We start from the raw sequence: 20,408 nt of genomic DNA, 5'->3' as shown, positions 1-20,408 counted from the left end.
TGTTTATTTCGCATTTAGGATACTGATAGTATTCGCTTGACAAATATACGGTCAATTACAGCAGAAATTCTAGATTCCCGAAAGACTTGGTATCAAAATACGATGCCATCGACGTCATAAGACTACGCGATATCACGGTTCTTATTGCAAGTCCCCTGGTTCGCCATGAATGACAGCTTGTAATGAGAATTTCTATTCATATTTTATTTTTTATTCCGCTCTTTAAGCAAATTCTTAAAGCAATACGTTTCCAGTTAAAAGTCATATTGGCAGATGTTCTAATTATATCCACGTACAAAAATAGTTGAAATTTTTATATGCAGATTGGCTAATTAGTTTGTGTCCGATAGGGCGATATTATCGGGAAAAAATATTGTTACCGTTATTGTATATTGAAACTTTACATTATATGCAGTGAATTATCTGGAGAAAAAGATATAAAGAGAATAAGTGTTTATATAAAAAGGTTTATTAAAAGTTGATTCGTAATTATTAAAAGTTGATCGTAATTATAATAGTTCTAACGTTATTCGTAGAAAAATCGAATTTTTTTTTATCTTGTTAATATGTTACAATAACAAGAAGTTAATTAATGTCACTATTGAGCACTATTTTTAATCCGAGTAGTGATACAAATATTTTAAGAAAGGATCTAATGACAATGGACGATTAAATGGAATTTCAGAAGATAGTCAACCCTATAAATAACAGAAAAGGCTATTCTTATTACATATTTTAAACAGAAGATCGTTATGAAGATAGAAAGGAATCAAATGATAAGAGAAACCGAGAATACCAATAAAAAAAAAAAAAAAATCATGTTATTTTAGTAAAGGTTAATTGCCTCGTAATTAATCTGTGGTTCTCAATTCGTCAAATTCATTACAATATATTTTTCTAATTTTTTTATGCAGCTGTCGATGATTGAACTTACAATTGTATCGAGTGGATCTTGAGATCGAGGTGAAATCAGAAGTGATACACTATCTTTTTATTGTATGTATATCTCTTTCACGGTACGTTTAGAAGATGAGACCAGAAACGGTAGCGATAGCTATATTCTTTCTCAATAAAAAGCACAACGTTGCTCTCTGCACACGTTAAGCTACGTCATGCTCAAACACTTTTCCATTCTCGATGCGCAATAACCGCGGATATTAGCCGCGTTACAATTCCGAAAAAAGCTCTCTTTCTCGCGGCTGTACTTCCCCTTTCTCGCTTCGTTTGCGAGGAAGTCACGGAGTGGCTTGTCTCGCCGTTCACCTCCGAGACTTGCCGCTTCGTCGTTGTTGTAAGGGAGAAAAAATAAAATAAAAAGAAAAAAAGGGAAAAGGGGAAAAAAAAGAAGAAGTTCGACGTGCGTCGCGTACGTACGTCGTATGTGGGAGTGCGTTATGGGGCAAGGAGAACGCCTGCGCCGGCTAAAGTGCGCCCTATATAAGAGGCAACACGTTCTGAAGACCGATACTCACATTTGGAAGCCCGCGGCGTGACGAACAAGCCGATCGTCATCGAGAAGATGATGGGATTCACCAGAAATTACCTCGTGAGCCTATTCCTTTTCATCTCCATTGTCAACGAGATTCGCCAGCCTACGGTGAGTGACTCTATTTGTGAAATTCTTTTGCTAACGAGTTTTCCCGCGACTTCAGTTTGCCGTCGAACATTTGTGGGAGTTTTATTTTTTATTTGAATAAACGATCGACTATGCGATATAAAATATTATAGTTTGTATTATGTAAAAAAAAAAAAAAAAAATTGTTGAAGTTACAATGCAAGGTGGTGGTTCGGTAGGAATATACAACGCGTTTTTTCTTTAATTAAATTAGAAAAATTAATGCGCATTTATTGCATTTGAGTTATCTTTCTTTGTGGAACTGACTTTTCGGCCGAGTTTGACGAAATGATGTAGCGATAATTTTGCACAAGTACATGTTTACAGTATACTTGCGGATAAAGGAATGCTTGGCAGGCACTCGGAGTATGCACTTACAAAATTGCAATTTCGCGTCGCTTTATTGCGGTTTAGTCTCAAGTTGTTGTGAGAAATTCCGTAACGATTACGTCTTTGTGACTAAAATTCACGCGACGAGAAGTACTCACGATTCGACACACATTTGAGGTATGTCGGGATCGTGAGTTCTTTTTTTTTTTTAAGAAGAAATCTCGGAAGAATCTCAAAGTTTATTACGAGAAAAAAAAATGTTGAACGTGCGATTTGTGTAATACATATATGTTTGGCTTGAACAGATAAAAATCCTTCGTCGTTTAATATTGTGGGCCTATAAAAAAAATATTCAACGTGTTATTGCCCACGTTACCTACTCACTACACGATTCGAAGTGCAGATAAAATTTCTTATTTCTCAGCTTCATGTGAGAGACGTCAGGATAAAAAATAAAAAAAAATAAAAAGACGTTGCGGTCTTTATGCCACCAAGCGCGCATAAAATTTTAGAGAACATTTTCTCTTTTGCCACTCGTGTTTCAACGTTATTCTATATCTTGTTAGATTTTTACACGCGACCACCCGTATTGTTATCCTCGTTTTTATCGGATAAAGTTTAAAAACCTACTCTGTGGTGAGGCAAGCGCGTAAATCATTTACGGCGGATGCTGATCGAAAAATCTACGATATGTGGTGTGTGTTGCGAACAATTAAAATTTATTAAAAAATCAATCTTTGTTCCTAAGAATAGATATAAAATGTTTTGAGACATAAAGTATTTTATACTTTTTAACGATCCTTCGCTCTCTTCGATAGTAAATGGAACACGCAATTTAATATAACAATGCACCAACAACTGTGCGACTGATTTTGCTAAGTTATTTCGTTAAATAGAACGTCTTCGATAAATCTTTCTAAATTAGCTCCTCGATCCATTGTCCGTCTGGACCCTTATTCTAATTACAGCAGATTACGCGTGATCAAACAGACTGTCAGTTTTTTCGTTCACGTACCGAGAAAAAGAAAAAGGGAGTACTTGTAATTCTTCTTTAACCACTCACTTTCAGCGATGCGTGACTGAGGGAAAACCTACAGTCCTTTGAATGAAAAATGTCCTTCCGACCAGAAGTGGGTCAACGATCAAAGGAAATATTTGCCGGTAGATTTCAATAAATGTCAAAATCTTAGCAGAAGTTACCTCCAATTTAATGTAGGAATTATTCGATTTCCCGAGAAATTCAAAGGTCTTAAGATCTTCGATGTTCCGCATCAAATATAATTTTTTCAATAACTAGGGATTACTCAACTATTTTGGAGTCTCGAAACTGCATTTAATGATTTTTAAAATGCCCTTACACGTTAAAAAATTCATGGATTAATAAAATGCAAATAAACATTTTTGCGTTACTGCCGTAGGAGATTAAACGCATATTTTGTCAAACATCAAAACGGGATTTGACTGTCGAACCTAATATGACTGAACTTTCTTAATATCATACTGTAAATTTGTCTAGAAGCGGAATCCCTGCTTACTATAAGTCCACAACTCCGTAAGTCGTTTGCCAAACACCTCCCTTTCATTTTCATTTCTAAAAGTAGGATCTCTCTGCAGATATTCACCGTCACAATTTTCTTAAAAAAATATTTAAAAAAAATTCCACGTTTATTTCATCGCTCATCTAGCATCAAAGAGTTAATTTAAAACGATACATACTTTCATTCAAATGATATAAGAAATGCTACGTTCGTTTAATAATGGGCATCAATTTTCAGAAACTTTTAGCTCCGCTTTTTGTTTAACATCTAATTACACGGCTTTATCACGGCTCATTATTCACGAGCGTGAATTAAATTACCGTCGCAAAAAAAAAAAAAGATAAATAAAAAGTTAATTTTTTCACAAAACTATTTTACAAATTGTTTCTTTGACAAGTATTCATCGTAAAATTAAATTACGCCTCTACATATCGAGGGTATAAAGAATCGTTTCAACAAAAAGCTTTTATAAGATTTTACACCCACCCTGTGATCAATATCAATGTATATTACGCCGCGAAAAATGCCGTGTCAAAAAGGAACCCGAAGGTCCGCGTAAACAGTAAAGATGCGGGGAAGTAAGACCTGTTGCCTTCTTTATTCGAGGCAGCGAGAGAAATTCGAAGCGTCTTCAACGACTCGTTACACAAAGCGCGTAATATTGATCAAAGTACGGTGCGCCGGGCACTTCAAAGAGACTATTTCTCGATACTTCCGACGTGGAATTCAATTAGTTTCTCAAGAATGGCCACTTTTTCCGGCATCGCGCCAGTTTATCACGAACGCGGAGTGCTCACGAAACTAAATCTAACTGTTTTCCCTTGAAACGTCGCAATTAAAACTCGCTTCGTATTAGCGCTTCTCTTTTTCCGTCGCGCTTGAGGCCAAATCCGCGCCCGATATACGATTTAAAACTACATCCGGTTAACTACGGTTCACCGAAAGTGAACTTGCTTTTACGACGAAATTTGATACGCACGTTTCGCCAGAGACCGACTGACACGGCAAGTATAAATTTATGAGATATTACAAGATATCTCGAACGAGCAGACTGCCGCGGCGAAACATGTATGATGTAGCTGCGCACATTGTGGTGGTTTAAATAGCAGTGGGCGTTCTTAATCGACGAAAACAAAAGGCTAGCGGCTTTCACCGGTGGTGTTATATGCACTATAGAAATTGGCCGAAGTGATGGTGTTTCGTATATGCACGGGGATGCATCCGTGTGCAAATTACATTGTGAGGAGACGGCGCGATCTTCTTGAAAGGGCTCCTTTGGAAAGGCGCGAATTATTACTCACAATAACTCGTACATTATACGAAAAGGATGCTCTCTCTCTCTCTTTTTCTCACGTCAGGCTAAGTTTAAAATTAAACACCTACTTCAAGCAAACCCGATACCGCGAGATACATTCGTATTAAATTGATTTTGTATTTACCCCATTTTTAATCCCCGTTCGATCAGGGATGATTTGCGAGCCGGGCGATACGAGAAACCGTCGGTGTCGTTACAACTAAAGTTTCAATAGTACTTCCTCATTACGCTCAATGAGCACGTTAAATTAAGCATGCGGAGTTAATTTTAGTTTACGTTCGCTTTGGAGAAGTTGGGCGTGCTCGCTTTGTCAAACATACGTCGTCGTAATATAATTAAAGCCAGTCGACATGAAGTTCTTGGAACTTCGGAAGCTCTTCAACTTGTTTTGTTACGTCGTCATTTACGCGGACAAGAATCCTTCGCGACGCGGTAGATTTCATGCCGTTTCAGTTCAAGTAGTCGAAGTCTGCTATGATCAGACGGAGCATAACTACGTCCCGCCGTTCTATAAAGCTCGCCCGGCATACCGCGATAGTATTTTTTTTTATTATTCTTTTATATATTCAGGGAGAGAATTAAAGGGCACTTAATCAATTTTCCAAACTGCGCGCATTTCTTTCCGAGCCGCGTCTTAAATATTTATGAGCGAGGATTCGGGAACGAAGAGCGCCCTGTTTGCGGGACGTGTCTGATCATTTTATCGTCCATTGAAATTTAGCTCGTAATCAGCGTAAAGGTCTTCTTCGCGGCATCTGCGTTCTATATCTTCAATCAGTAATTTCCCTTCTACGCGGTTGCGTTGCGAAAATAAACGAGAGCGGGGTTCTATGCAAATCGAATTCAGATTGTTCGCATCGCGCGCGTTTTCGAAATTTATTAGACTTTCCGCGCTCGATACCTCGAGCTTTACCTTTCGCCGTGTGCTTCGATTAATAAAAAAAAAAAAAAAGAAGGGGGAAAAGTTTTTAATAAATCCATCGCACGCGTGAAATGCGTGGAGGCGACGGACGACTGCTGCGGCGCAAATAATAACGTTCGAGCCCGCAGATTAATTAGAAAGTTTCGTTCGCGCGACATGAAACATTAATCACATCCACATGCATAACACGGCGGCACTTGTTATCAACTAACGCACCCGACCCCGTGCATCGCGGTGCATCGTGATTTATCGCCGTTCGCAGCATCGTCGCCGCATGACGACTGACGAGCCATCGATAAAAGCGCATCTTTCGCGCAAATCTGTGCGCGTTTAATTGTACACGCAACCTGCGCGGGAGCGGGTCAGTTCGACGCGATTATTAATTTTCCACGGACGACAATACCGGGACGCGACGGCGACGCAGCGCTCGTCGCTGCTCCGATTACGTCGGCGCGATCCTTAAATTATAAATATCCCACGTTAATTACGCAGATGCCGGGTTCACGCAGGTAATACGATTATCTTAGTACTCATCATCGTCGTGCGTACATCCGACGATGTGTTCGACGTCATCACTGTCACACAGGTCGGCCGGTATCTTGTTGCGCGAGGCGGAACTTTAAATGGATGATTAAAGTTGCGCCGCGTAATAAATGATTTAAGTGATTAGAAGAGGCTTGCGCGAGTGATTAAGCTCGCCGATATCAACGCGGCTCGTCACCGTACCGTATCGATTGCCGTGCGATCGTAATAATTCTCTGGTTATTGTTTGAAAGAGCCGCGACTTTTACGGAAGATTAATGTCATTTGCCGAGCAGATGTACTCTCCCGTCCAACGTTGTTAAAAGCTCTCTTTTGCGAGGTTTTACGGGAAACCTTGGTGATATAACACGATTTCTTTGCGCGGTATTATCGCACGTGCTGCTCGAGTTATCATAGTGCCATTTGCTCCGATTTTAATTAAAAAAGTGGCCGCGAATTCGATGAAAATCGACGTTTATTCCATACTTCGATAACGTAATAAAAATTAAAAATCGGTAGTAATTTAATACCGCGAGTGATAATTATGTTTTAAAAAAACGAAGTATATTTTTTGCAGGCTAATATTATATTTTGTAAATTACTTCTCATTGATTATCTCGTAAACGCACGCTTGTTAGATCTTGTCGAGTTAATTGTTCTATTCGAACACTTGGGATTTAATTCGCGAATCTTACTCCGCAAGTCTTCCTTAATTAGCTTAAACCTTGCACCGTCTCGCGTCACTAAATGGAAGCTTATCTGCTACGGGATTCTATGAACGAACAGGATTCGAACGGCGCGTATAAATAAAAGTTTCGTAATTGAGAAATCGTGTAATCTGGATCGACGAGCTTTCAATTAATAATTAATTAACTCGAGAGAGACTTCTGAAATAGTATTTCGATCGACAATTTTGTTTCCTACTTTTGAAAAATTTATTTACGCCATTCTATTTCCACCTGATTTACGGAGAATGAATATAAATGTCACGACTCCTATTTGGCTCGGGATTCGCTCTTTTAATACCCTCTTCTCGGTACATTTTCGGCGATATACCTTTAAAAGTCAACTACCACCGTGACGCGGCATTGATGGATATTACTGTCTCCGAATAGGAAAAGCCAGTCACGGTCATCGATATATCAATCGCACGGTATAAAAAGGGATTCGGGGTTGCCCATTTTTTTTTTTTTTCCCTTGGTCGTTTAGGATAAGAGTATTAGGTGCTAGAGTGGGCGAAGAACGTGAAATCGATAAGAAACGATAACATCGTTTGGGCGACCCACATCGTTACCGTCCCTTTCGTTAAGGTTTATTCAATCGCACCAGATATTTTTCGAGCTATCTGTCAGGAGGACGACCCTACGTCGCACAATCTGTGCCATTTCCAAGAAAATAATGCCTACACGTCGTCCCGTTAATCACCTCCGTTCGCAGAAAATGAGACAGCTTCCGAACTTCGCGCTGCCCGCGCGTAGGACGATACGGAGGAGTCATTGATAGGGAGGAGAAGGAGGAGGGTCCCTCTTTTATAATCGGTTACGTCACGAGAAAATGACGTGACATGCATATCGCGGCCCATTCTTTGAATGAAAAGCTCCGGGTGAATCAGAGATCGCATTATGCAGGATAAATTGGCGTACACATTTGTAAGGACTTTTGTCGCGTCGGGTGGAAATAGAATAACATGCTACGCAGAATCAACGGATTATTATATATTACAAGACAGCTGGTGTTATCGGCGCAGAGTACGTATTTTTTTTTTTTTTTTTTTTTTTTTTACTTTAAAAAGTAAATGACACTGATCGTCGGAGCGAAGTATCGAAATGTGCGTCCATAGTGGCGCGCGATTAGGGTTGCTTTACGATACGAATTTACGCACGAGTCTTGATAACGCGATTATCTGCGGTAACTATAGCGAATACGCCGATTAAGTAAGTCATCGCCTAATGCGGCGGAATATATTAGCACAAATGTTATTAAAGGAGCTGGGCGTTAATTTTCCAGCTCGACGAGCTAAACTCTCACCGAAATAACTGCAATCCGGCTGAAATGTGCTTAAAGTTAATAATAATAGATTCTCCTGTACATTTTCCGTAAATCGTACGCGAATAGGTGATAATTCTATTGAGCGGCGGATTAATATTTTCTTGCAAAAGTGTAATTGTTTTCGTTTGCCAGAGGCATAAAACTGCTCGTTCGAATTTGACTTACTAGCGAGACTTACAGGACGCTAATCATCCGTAAAAAAGGCTACGTCGAGAGAATACAAATGCTTTCTTCATGCTGCATAAGAGAACGTATCTGTAACGCGGCGCATGTTGGATGCGGCATCGACAAATCGGAAAACACTTTGTCACTCGTCGTTTCGTCCCGTTTAAGCGCGCTTCGTCCATGCGTTTAGAATTATTTTGCGTCTGCATTTTTAGAGCTTGCAATTCGCGGAAAAAATTAATCGAAAGACAATTCTACGATTGTTTTATATTATATGGTTATTGATAATATTCTGTGGGTTGTTCAAGATGGGCGGAAGAATTTTATTAGCCGGGGATCAACTAAATCCACATTATTTTCGCTGAAGGGAATACTTTTCGGAAAGTATGTGTCCGCCTGATCTTCGACGTCTCCCTATGGAATGCTTGCGACGCGGTCACATCGAAAACTAAATTTTCTGGCGAAACGTTTATCTTGTCTATAAACTAACCTAAATGCCAAGACGTGACATAAGAAATAGAAGAACGGAGGAGGAAAATGTCTTGAAGCATCTGTCCAGAAAACGTATGGGTGGAAAGATAAGCGATTGAATACCATCGCAACCAAATTTCGTACGAGACACCAAGAATTTACATTATCTCATTCCACGATAAACGTCTTTGCAATTTGGCAAAGTATTTGAATGTTGCACTCGACGATACTAGACGAATTTTATTTTCGCAGAGCTGCAAAATGCTAGTCGATAGCGCGCATTATGGCGAAGGTACGCCGGGAAGTACAATTTAACAGAAAAATATCTGTATCAATAAATTGGCTCGCTCGAAGAGATCGGTAAATTGAGTTTCTTGTAATAACACGACAAAGTCTCTTTTAACAAAAGGTTTGCACGAATAATCTCGATTATCTCGATATTGCTTGGGCAATCATTTCGGTGAAATTTTATTTATTTTTAATTTAATTATTTTAATAAAATCCGTTCGGAGAAATAAAATTAAAATTAAACTTCGCGATTAAAGATATGTGTGACTGTGATGTCTGTGTAATATTACGTGATATAAAATTGTCGCATATTTCGTCGACTCTGTATTTTCTTTTTTTGGAGGATTTATATCACACGTACACAATTAAATAATAACATTAAAAAAAAAAAAAAAATACATTTCGTCGTTTTATGGAAACTGCGCATTGATTTTCGGTTCAACTGTTCGTTCAAATTTACATCACTTTATCATGGTGTCATAAGTTTCGGAACGGTGAAAGCAGAATTCGAATAGACTATCAATCGAGAAAATTAATGAGTGGCATTCGGAATAATGCAATTGGGAGAACGTGGGTTTTCATTTCGGAATAAGCCGCGGTGTAGTTTCCTAGGAATTCAATTTAGTTTCGCTGGTCAAGGACTACACGGTTTAACTTGCATCAAAGAGGCGGGAGGGTTTAATGAAACATGGGTCGTGATCTCCAGTAACGCGTAACAAATTAAAATTATTTTTTGATCTTTTGCTCGATAATAATCTCCGGATATAAATCAATAATTAAGTAATGTACTCGATTAAAAGCGAGATGGACATTTCACGTGCTGTTTTGCTAAAATTGTGGCTAGATAAATTATGAGCCAAATCAATTCGAAATAGATATACAATTTACTTTGTGCTTCACTTTTGGAAGCGCAATTACGAAGGTGAATTTTGTCGAACTGAGGACTAACAAAGAGGATGCGAATAACGAGCGATAAACGAGATTAAATTACTGCGGTGTGCAGTCAAATTTCCACAAACGCGCGTGTATTTCTGTTACATAAATTCACCGACATTTCTCATATGCAGAAGTGGAAGTGGACTGCGCGATATGAAACGCGGCAGGTGTCGCGTGTTTCGCGCAAGTGACGCGAAGATATTGGAACTATTATTCTATCTTTTAAAACAAACTATAAAGAATTAATCTCGCTATCACGTTAATGGTTTCCGCGGGAAGCTTTTATAGATCTTTCCGTCGGTGTAAAATCTCTTTACCTCCGACAAGTTTACGCGCAAACTTCTTTAGCGGTATACTAAACTATGTAAAAGTTTATCTGACATTTACGTCTGGGGTTGCGCAGAGGAGTTTCTTTTAAAATTTATCTCGTCTGGTAATTCGATATTTTACGTTTTGAAAGTCTCGAACAAGGGGAACACGCCGCGAAGTACGAGAGACCTATCTCTGTTTTCGCGAATATCGGAGTTTGTTTAAATTCAGCATCCGCGCTGCAAAATGTGGACTACAGGTGTCACATGGTCTTCTGGTCGCAGACGTGCGCTATAATTGTGGCTATCACATGCAGGACTTGACGTCACGCGCATCATCGAAATTCGGCTTGAAGCGTCACTAATTTAGCGCCACTGTAACATTAATTATCTCGCGAAGCGGTGATAAATATTTTATGATTACATCGCGTAAAAGATTATATTGTTCGTGCACGCGTCACATTAGTATTAATTCGGAACGCGATACTTTCTTTACGACGATGCCGAATATCATATGGAGGCTCAAAATCGCGTTCGAATGCACAACGCGTAAGCCCTCGTGTTCAAAGGATATTACGAAACGCCCACAGAGGCATGCGACTGCAATTAATGTCAACGACATCTGACCGAAATTTGCATATGAGAGTTTACGTGTGACCATAATTATCTCAGATACTTCGAAACGATTTAATCGAGTCAATTATTATTTGCACGATCTGGAGGTAGTACGAGTCAACGTTAAATCGGGGTATCGTAGAACGTCTACGATATTTAATATAAATGTGGAATAAAATTATGACCCTGGTAATTGGAAAAAGAACGGAAAATTATCGTTGCTACATGTATCGATAAGGTTTCACGATGTACGAACAGAAAAAGCTCCATGGAATATTCAATAAAATGTAAATTCCTTCTATAAAAGACGCAGATATATTTGCCGTGATACTCTAATCTATGTATCGATACCTATGAAAAGTACGGATTTAGTGAACGCGGTAAAAAATTTTATTCCCGTGCAGGCAAAAGCTTGCACAAATATGCTGACGGCATACATCGCGAACAACGGACGTCACCCGGTGCTACGTATTTTCAGTACTTGGCAAATCGGGATATTCCCTTCATTATCATTCCCGTTTCGCGTGTTTCTCGTAAACTACGGGGATGCAATATATCCGCGATCATAAACGGACACAAATGTCGCGGCCGCTGCAGGATTTATTTTATCCCTGACATCGGGACGATCATTTAATTATAGCGCGGCCAACACGTACTTCGCATATTATGTATCGGATTAATACTACTCGTATCTCGTCGAATTTTCATAAATCCGCGTGAACGTCGCGAATAACTGTCGCCGATATCGCGGCCGCCTGCTCCGTCACGTCCTCCCGGAAAAATTAATGTCAAAACGTGACGGCCACCTTGCGCGAGCCGCCGTGCATACGTGACTTGGATTCACGACGATTGATTAAAACAGGATTTAGCGGGATTGTATGAACGCCCAGTTACCTTGAGCGTTGTGGAAATAATGGCGATTGAAATGAAGTGGAATGCCGGAAGCATCGACTGGGTCGAGCCGGTATTTTATTTCTCATTTTAATGCTACGAGCATTGTGTTGTACGGGCGCATTAATAAACTTTATTCACGATTTGCTCTACTAGATTGGTAATTAATTTTTACTTTTTTTCTTTATTTAGTTATATATAAAATAAGTTTACTTTTCATCAGGAAAGATTGGACAGATTTTACTAGAAAAAACCATGCAAAAAACCACTATTTTTGAAGAGACTCCAATTCCAAAGTATGAATAAAAAAAACCATGCGACTCACCGAACTGCATGAGCTTCAGCGGAGTAGTTGAGTTCTGCCGGTGACTGTAACATAAAATGCAAAAGATTAATGTAGAGATGCTGGGACGTCAATTAATAAAGTGAAAAAAAAAGTACATTTTTTTTTAATTAAAGATTTTATTTAAAAAATTTATATTTACCTATAAGATGCTCCGCCGATGCCTGATGCCTATCCGAGGCCTGCTCCTCCACTCAGATGGGACGTGTCGAGTCATCCTTCCGCGAAAGGTCACTCGCGAACACCCCGACCGTGATTTTACACGTTAATTTAGAAGAAAGCCAAAAAAACGCCCGAATATTTTGCGACACTCCCGATACCGACGAACCGACTGCGGTTCGTGTAATTTATAACATCGGCGGTAACGACACTTATGTTGACTGAAGTGAATGCAGTTGCGTCTATCTGTAAGAAAAAAAAATATATATGATTTATTAAAGGCAACAATTAAATCATCAACTAATTCAGGCGTCGCAGCAATTTACGGATAGAATTAATCTCGAAACAAAAAAAAAAAAAAGAGAAACTGAGCCTTTCGGTAAATAATTAAAATAGTAACTGCAATTTTAGTTTGCGAAAATACGGTCGAAGAATAATACAAAAACGATATTGTGCTGTCAGCGAGTGGACAAATCAACCGGAAATCTATTGCTTTCGAGATGTCGGATAAAATATAAAAAGACATCGAGCCTTTTCCCATTTTATTGTATTTTTTTTAACGTTCACGAAAGCTTGCGGTATCGAATTATAAATAGTTTAATACTTCGCAAAAATACGCTTTGCGTGCGTCATTATATTTGGACATTAATTAATTATTTAATTTCTTTGAGACAATTACAATTGAGTAATCTACGGCTGACGGAGTGATGTCGGTTCACTTACCTTGGTATTTTCTGCTTAGGTTAAAGCTGGTCATTTTTCATCCTTCCCTCCTTCCCTCCTTCCTTCAGTGGCAGAATCTCGGATTATCCTGACGTCTCGTAGCACTCCAAATCATTGGACAATATTACACCGCTTTGCTGTCTTTTATAATCACAATCGCTATCACTCGAGAGACAAAGTCCGAAAGAACGATACTGAGAATTTGTGTTAAGTCGCGAATGAGACAGGCCGCGGTACAAAGTGTTCCCCGTGCACTTTACCTTTCTACAAGCTCTTAAAAAATCACGCGTTCGACACGGGATGAGAATCTCGACTGCGACGAATACGGGCGAGGTGTAGTTCACACGCTTCGATAATGACGATCGCCGGAACTCCGCTGAATATCGCTGGAAAAGATGGCGAGCGAAGCGAGTTGGTAATATTGGACGCACGGCACAATTCACGTCGGACACTTCGTGCGCGGCGTGCATACAGTGCGCGACGCCCACGACCTTAACCTTGACTGTTCCGACACTTTTTCGAGACACGAAACAAAGGACAGAACGACGAGTAGAATAGCACATGAGTGCAGAAAATGTTCGTCCGTTCTCGAGTCGACGACGTCGACACTTATTCGTACGCGGGAACGTCCTATCCGCGGTCGATAACACGCGAAATCACAGAGCGATTAGCGACATGTGCTCGCGCCGGAAGCACCGCGACTAGACTAGGAAGACCAGAGGTGGGGTGGAATTGGGACGGAATTTTCGCGCATGCGCGTTGAAAATAAGTCTCAGTGTAGTAGCTAATACTACTGAAAATATGTATCGATGGTTGCTCCTCTAATCCTACGTTTCTTAATAGCTTTTTTATGATTAGAATCCATTATGCATAACCACCGATACATTTTTCAGTAGTAGGAGCTACCACACTGAGATTTATTTTCAACGTGCATGTGCCAAAACTCCGTCCCAATTCCCATCACTGATTCCGGCGCTTGGAGAGAAAGAGAGAACCGCGGAGAGAGTGAGACAGTCGATAGGCCTGATCGTCTTTTTACCGTTGTCCTTCTCGTACAGAGTTCTCGAACCGATGAGGACGACGAAGTCGAGGTTAACGTCGAGGTAATCTGTGTACGTTTCCTTGATGCACTCTCGAGGCGTAATCCCCAGAGTAAATGAACAAAGTGCTGTTTCGTGATTCCGAAAACAAGTTCGAGTAAATCTCATAAGTAATCTAATCGAATATTTTTCTGTGTCGTAAACATTTATATTAAGAGAATATCGTATATGTGCAGTAGCAATGATGGCTGACGTTTATTCTCGTTTAGTAGGAAAATGTGATGCGCGGGGAGATTGATCATTGATCCGTAACCAATCGTGTCTCGCTTCAGGTGACATGCCAGGATGAAGAAGGCAGTCAATGCATACCAAAGAAGACCTTTCTAGCGCTATTGCGTTTACCGGAAGTTAGCTCGAATCTGGCAGCATATTCGAGGATCATTCAGGAAACGAAGAATCATAATGACATAGCGCATCTAAAGGCTCTCAGTGCCGAGGAGAACGATGACTCTGAGATCTGTATACCTGGTGGAGTCTACCTGGAGCTCTTCAGAGATCCGGCGTTGCGTGGACATCTCAGCGTTATGGCACGTACTCATAAACTGCCCGAGTTTCCCAGACGTTTCCTGGACGACAGCGAGGAGATCGACTCACGGGATTTCATTCCCGAATCAGAAAAACGCAGCCTCGCTACCTTGGCGAAGAACGACGATCTGCCGGTTACCATCCAGGGACGCGAGGAGAACGCCGATGACGAGGAGAAAAGAAGTGTTTCTTTATCCAGGTATTAACTTTTTAAAAACTTTTTATAAGATCTAGCTTGTTAATTAATAATTATTTGAATTAATTTATCGAATTAAGCGACAATGTGGAAGAATTAATACACGAGTTAATGGACGAAGAGCATCGTCGACGAGCATCCGGGATCTATGACTATCTAGCCGAACTGGATCCGGAAGTGGTTGAGTACCCGTTGGACAAACGCAACGTTGGCTCTCTGGCACGAGATTTCGCGCTACCGAAGGGCAGACGTCACATCGGCTCAGTGGCTCGCGATTACGGTCTGCCAGGCGGCAAAAGAAACATCGGGTCGTTGGCTAGGCAGAGCATGTTGCCTCTAGGTGGAAAAAGAAACGTTGCTTCTCTGGCGAGAGACTCCATATTACCGCAGACCGGTAAGAGAAACGTCGCCGCTCTGGCCAGGGATTCCTCTCTGCCATATGGCAAACGATATCTCGGTTCGCTAGTTCGAAGCGGAGGCTATCCGGCTCGCGGATACGATGATGGTAAGCGCAGCATTGCCTCGCTGGCTAGAAACGCAGATTTGCCCTATTTCGTGAAGCGAGGCGGCACCGCGCCAGGTAGAATGATCGTCCGCGTGCTCAATCGTCACGGGAGATCCTTGAGCGACGATCGGGAGACGCACAGCGAACCTTTGGATCTTCAGCAGCTGATTAAACAAGATCGCGACAACGGGAAGGCCAAGGTGAATGCTGCCAGCAACTGGCCCACGCCCTACAGAGTCTTGGAGGATCTTAACGAGAGCAGGGCGAAGAACAGATCGAACAGGAGGATCGACCCTGCGACTTCACAAATGCGGCACAAACGACAGATCGATTTCTCTGACGAATATCCGCTACCCGTTGTGCAGAATACCAACTTGTTTGATTACGAGGACATGATCGAAGCATTAGCCGATCATTATCCGAATGCAGAGAAAAGGTTCATGGGTGAGTAAATTTGTAACTCGCTTAACATTCCGATTGATAATCGAGATTTGGAAGAGATCCGCTAAATTGATTTTATATTTATGACACGTATTGAAATGTAACATTTCCCTTGGTATTAATTTACGAGAATATCTCTTGTAAACTTTATTTTACATTTATTTATATCTCAAACGGGCGACTATCTGTGCCAAATGTCACAGCGGTGGCAATTTATTACGCAAGGGACGCTTCCGCTTTATGTAATCGAAATTCAATTATATATTTTTCTTCTTTTATTAACTAATATTTAAAGCAGATCAAGCAAAATCCACGTTGGCGTGTTCAACATCGTTTTTTGTTTCTTTCATTTACAACGGTGGAATTGGTAGCGCGCTACCGTTCACTTAGCGACTCTCAAAATTCCTACGATAGTGTAAAGAAGAAGCTGCGCTACGTTAAACGAGTCGATGTCGTCTGTTGCCAACTATAACTCTGTCGGGAACAGGTTCCGCGCCGGAGATGCCGGTCGACTCGGGCTACCCTGAAGTAATGCAACTGAGTAAGAGACATATCGGGGCCCTCGCACGCCTCGGCTGGCTCCCTTCGTTCCGCGCGCCACGATTCTCTCGGTCACCGCGATATCTGGTTGAAAGGTCAGGCCGTTAGGCAGCCGCTCTCTAAGTCATACTCTTGTCCTTCGCCGTGTCCTCTTCTCCTACCTCGGTGTGATGTCAACCGTTTCGCCAGTACCTGTTACTCAAGTAGAGACTGAGAAAATATGTCATATCTAGGTGTGCGCCAACAGATTTATCAGCCACGTTACGTCAATGATAATCCATCAAATACCAACTTCTACACATCACGTAAAAAAAAAACGTTCTCCAATTGTGTCTACTACTTCTTCTTTTTCTTCTTCTTCTTCTACAATCACGATACAATTCCAGGACTCATCACGGTAGTTGGGTGTACGATGTTTCGATGTAGTGTATCATTGTTAGAGACTAGCGGCCACAACTAGATCGTTAGAACGCTGGTAGATCGATGTTTAGACGAATAGACGGTGTAGAGTCGGTGTATATAGTTTGTCACGTTGATTCAGTGTTTTAGTTAATAATTCTTAATGGTTCCCAACGTTAAACGACTACATTAATTAGTCTGAAAAGAATTGTTGGAAATTTAGAAAGATATATAATTTACTCGAAATTTTTTATTTTATATATAGATATTTAACAGCCTTCGAACTGTTGGGAATCATATCTGCCGTAATGCAGCATTTTTCTAGATACATTCACAAAGCAGTGCTGCATTGTTTATATCGTTTTGTTTTATTTTTATGTTTGTGCGACATTGCGTAATCTTTTCATCTTTTTGTGCTGTTCAATGTTGACTTGAATCATTAAGTAACGATTTTTTTTATCAGGAAAAATGTCAGATAATCACATTAATTAATATAAATTTTTATGTTATATTTTTTTTTTACAGTTTTATTTTTTTTTTTTCTTTTTGCTTTTTTTTTTATAAAACGTTTTTAGAAAAATAAAAAAACATTTTTGAACGATTAACATTTGATGTGCATGAATAAACTTTCATTTTTAACAACTTTTCTCTCATTGTTTTCATCTAGATGCAAGTGTTCGTGCTGATATAATCAGCACTGTGCGCTATTGATTAGTTAAGTGTTTAGAATTGATCCTATTGTGTGTGGTTGTCGAACGAGCGGCATTCTAAATACGTAACAAAGACGTAACGATATAAATTAATTTCAGGGAGAATCCCGCAGATGGGTCCTCGTCCAACTACACCCCCAACGCGTCGGCTCGGTCGCTAAGACCAATATTCACCCCGAAGACCCGCTACATGCAGTCCCTGCACGGAGATTGTCGACATGGCTTCCAGAGGTTCCTGTTACCAGACATCGATAATTTCTTGCGGACGTCGAACACCCGCGTTGCGTCTCATTCCATGTAAAACTTCCCCTGATTTCGTTGCTCAAATCAGGACACCGTATACAGATCTCATTACATCAGATGTATTTTACTTAGCAAATCGCAAAGAAACAGTGAGGGAAAACGGATGTAAATATTCGGATCTTGAGTCTGACGTTCTTCCTTACTAGCCATTGATCATTCCTTGTCAACGGTAGATATTTACGAATACATAATCTCAATCATCAAAATCATTAAGATCCAATAATAATATCTTAAATAATCTATCAGTAAATTCTAATAATAACGATATCAAAAAGTTGTTGAATAAAAATTGACATTAATCAGTCAAAATGAAGAACGACAGAGCGAAAGTGAGGAAGTCCGTCACATAATTTAATCAGAAACTAGACTCGATGATAATTAATTCTGATCGCAAGATCCGTCGATGAACAATAAGTTTACTGCTCGCCGACAATAATAATTTCACGTAATCCTAATGTGACGCCTTAAATGTGCCGTCTGTGTCGAAAACAGATTTTAAACTGTTACGCGGAAAGAGTATGTCTAAAAAAGAGACTTTAGTTTACGCAGAGATTTTTCTCGCTATATATATACATATATATATTTACCTCCGTAATTATTACAAATTTCTGAATCGGTATGTAAAAGAACTTAGTCTCTAAACTCACGAATTTTTGTGAAAACATTTTTCTCAATACTTGTATCTGTATGTTCCTTCTAATGTCGATGTATGTGAATGTATCTGCCGTGACTTTTGTAATTTATATCCTTCGCAGCAAGGCGAGAAATATTCTTGATTAACGGAGTAACAATAATATAACAACGATCAGCCGATTTGCAATTTGGCACTGGTCTCTTGATCATTAACGTCACTTAATATCGATATCGTTGATAAATCATTCTCGAGCGGTTTGACCTTGTAATTCTTTCATTTCTCATCTTTTGCGATGATATTAATAAACGAAGGAAAGACGAGAGCCAGTTTAGCCGTTAATTTCACGATAAATCATCAGAATTAAAAACATTTTTTTTACCGACAATTCTTATTTAAACGAGCGCAGTCGTGAGAGAAGCTGTACATGTCTTTAGTGGTTTTTAACTCGAGCTTCGCCGATAAATCATTGTGAGATCGAAATATTTTGCACGCTGACGCTCTCGGCAATCGTAGCAAACCGCAAGCTTGTAAAAAAAGGGAGATAAAAACAATTTGCGTTTGTAAATTTAGCAACTATTATTTAACGAAAGTATTTAAATCGAAGTTTAAAAAAAAGATTCACAATTAATGTAGCTCTTAATTGCGAAACACGATATAACATTGATGAATACGCTAGATAATCGCCAAAATTTATTCTACAGATATTTCTCACCATGTTACGATTAATATTTTATTCTGTTATGTAATGTTAGATATTTCGGTGTTAAAAGAGCCATGTGCAACGAATATATTCATTACATTTGCTATTTGCTTAAAAAGAACTTAGACAAATTACTTTAACGCACGTTAAGTGGCTTCATGGCAGAATGAGGCAATTTTCAATTTTCTTAAAAATTCAGGAAAATATGAAATGTATTACTATATATGTGTTTCTCTTTTATCTCTTATAGATTTATCTTTATCTCTTATAGAGCTAGATCATAAAACTTACAATGTTTACGATATATTTAACAATTTACATTTCTTTTTTAATTATATGAATGTTCTTTTTATGATACATAAAAAGAAAAAAAGACATTACAGAATCGTTCGAAGAGTATCAAACAGGAAATAGAGGAGATGACGGGTATTTTTCATGTTACACATTTAAATGTGGAGCAGCATCTCGTGACCGTCGTTCTTATCCCTCGTCTACAAATGTCACTTTCGTTAATTTTCCTAAATCTTACGATTGCAGCAGTGAGAATCACGATTGTTCGCACGAACGCATGCAAAATCAACGAAGCCAGGAAATAATCTCCGTGAGCGTAGTAATATGTAACGATGTAAATGCCAAATTAGAGCTTGCGAGCTCGATGGCGAAAACGCAAATCCGGTCTCATCCTAGTCTCCATTGTGTCTCATTTAAATATTGTTAGAAACGTCGTTGTATAACATGTATGTGGTTATTGCACGTATACAATACAATCGAAATGCGCTCGATGTCACGGCATCATCGGTCTATCATTGCTGTGGATGACATATAAGTCTCTGTCGACTTCTCTTTAACTCCACGACTTAAAGTACTATGTGTTTATCTAGACAATAATGGATAACCGAAGTGACAATAAAACGATAATAATATTGAAGTAATAAACTTAAATGTTTTATTCCGCAAGTGCGTACTTTTGTACTGTTTTTAATCTTTATTAAGCGACACCGTTAAGTTTCGTTTGTGTAAAAACATTTGTTAAGTTGCTGAGTGAAGAAGAGAAGGACAGGATTAGAATTTCTTTTGTTTTAAGTATTTTATTTGAATGGGTAATTATTAATGAATAGTAAATTTTGTATTAATAATGTTGTGTTATCGATCAATCGATCAAAGT

At 39.5% G+C, this 20,408-nt stretch overlaps 1 protein-coding gene across 4 annotated transcripts; it reads left to right on the top strand.

Annotated features, from left to right (window-relative positions):
* The first annotated feature begins 1,439 nt into the window (after window positions 1-1,439).
* Nplp1 (Neuropeptide-like precursor 1) lies at window positions 1,440-20,179 on the top strand. Of its 4 annotated transcripts, none has more exons than XR_011546733.1 (6): window positions 1,440-1,597; window positions 14,563-15,014; window positions 15,092-15,960; window positions 16,445-16,592; window positions 16,731-16,894; window positions 17,706-17,844. XR_011546733.1 is itself a non-coding variant. In XM_070667431.1 (6 exons), exons 1-5 carry the CDS (start codon window positions 1,520-1,522, stop codon window positions 16,768-16,770), a joined length of 1,587 nt encoding a protein of 528 aa, XP_070523532.1. In that variant the 5' UTR covers window positions 1,440-1,519; the 3' UTR covers window positions 16,771-16,802; window positions 17,706-17,837. The 4 variants fall into 4 exon arrangements, 3 of the variants coding, with proteins under 3 accessions (XP_070523532.1, XP_070523531.1, XP_070523533.1); XM_070667431.1 differs by having other exon boundaries at window positions 16,731-16,802; window positions 17,706-17,837; XM_070667430.1 differs by lacking the exon at window positions 16,731-16,894 and having other exon boundaries at window positions 1,445-1,597; window positions 17,706-20,179.
* Window positions 20,180-20,408: the final 229 nt, after the last annotated feature.

Source organism: Cardiocondyla obscurior, linkage group LG16 (genome assembly GCF_019399895.1).
Source record: "Cardiocondyla obscurior isolate alpha-2009 linkage group LG16, Cobs3.1, whole genome shotgun sequence".
NCBI lineage: Eukaryota > Metazoa > Arthropoda > Insecta > Hymenoptera > Formicidae > Cardiocondyla > Cardiocondyla obscurior.
This window is presented reverse-complemented; position numbering and strand designations above follow the sequence as displayed.

Excerpts from the sequence above, each read along its gene's own strand:
- Nplp1 (XM_070667430.1), top strand. The coding sequence starts at position 1,520 with ATGATGGGATTCACCAGAAATTACCTCGTGAGCCTATTCCTTTTCATC. Across the intron at positions 1,598-14,562 it reads ACGAGATTCGCCAGCCTACG|GTGACATGCCAGGATGAAGA; the intron begins GTGAGTGACTCT and ends GTCTCGCTTCAG. Across the intron at positions 15,961-16,444 it reads TGCAGAGAAAAGGTTCATGG|GTTCCGCGCCGGAGATGCCG; the intron begins GTGAGTAAATTT and ends TGTCGGGAACAG.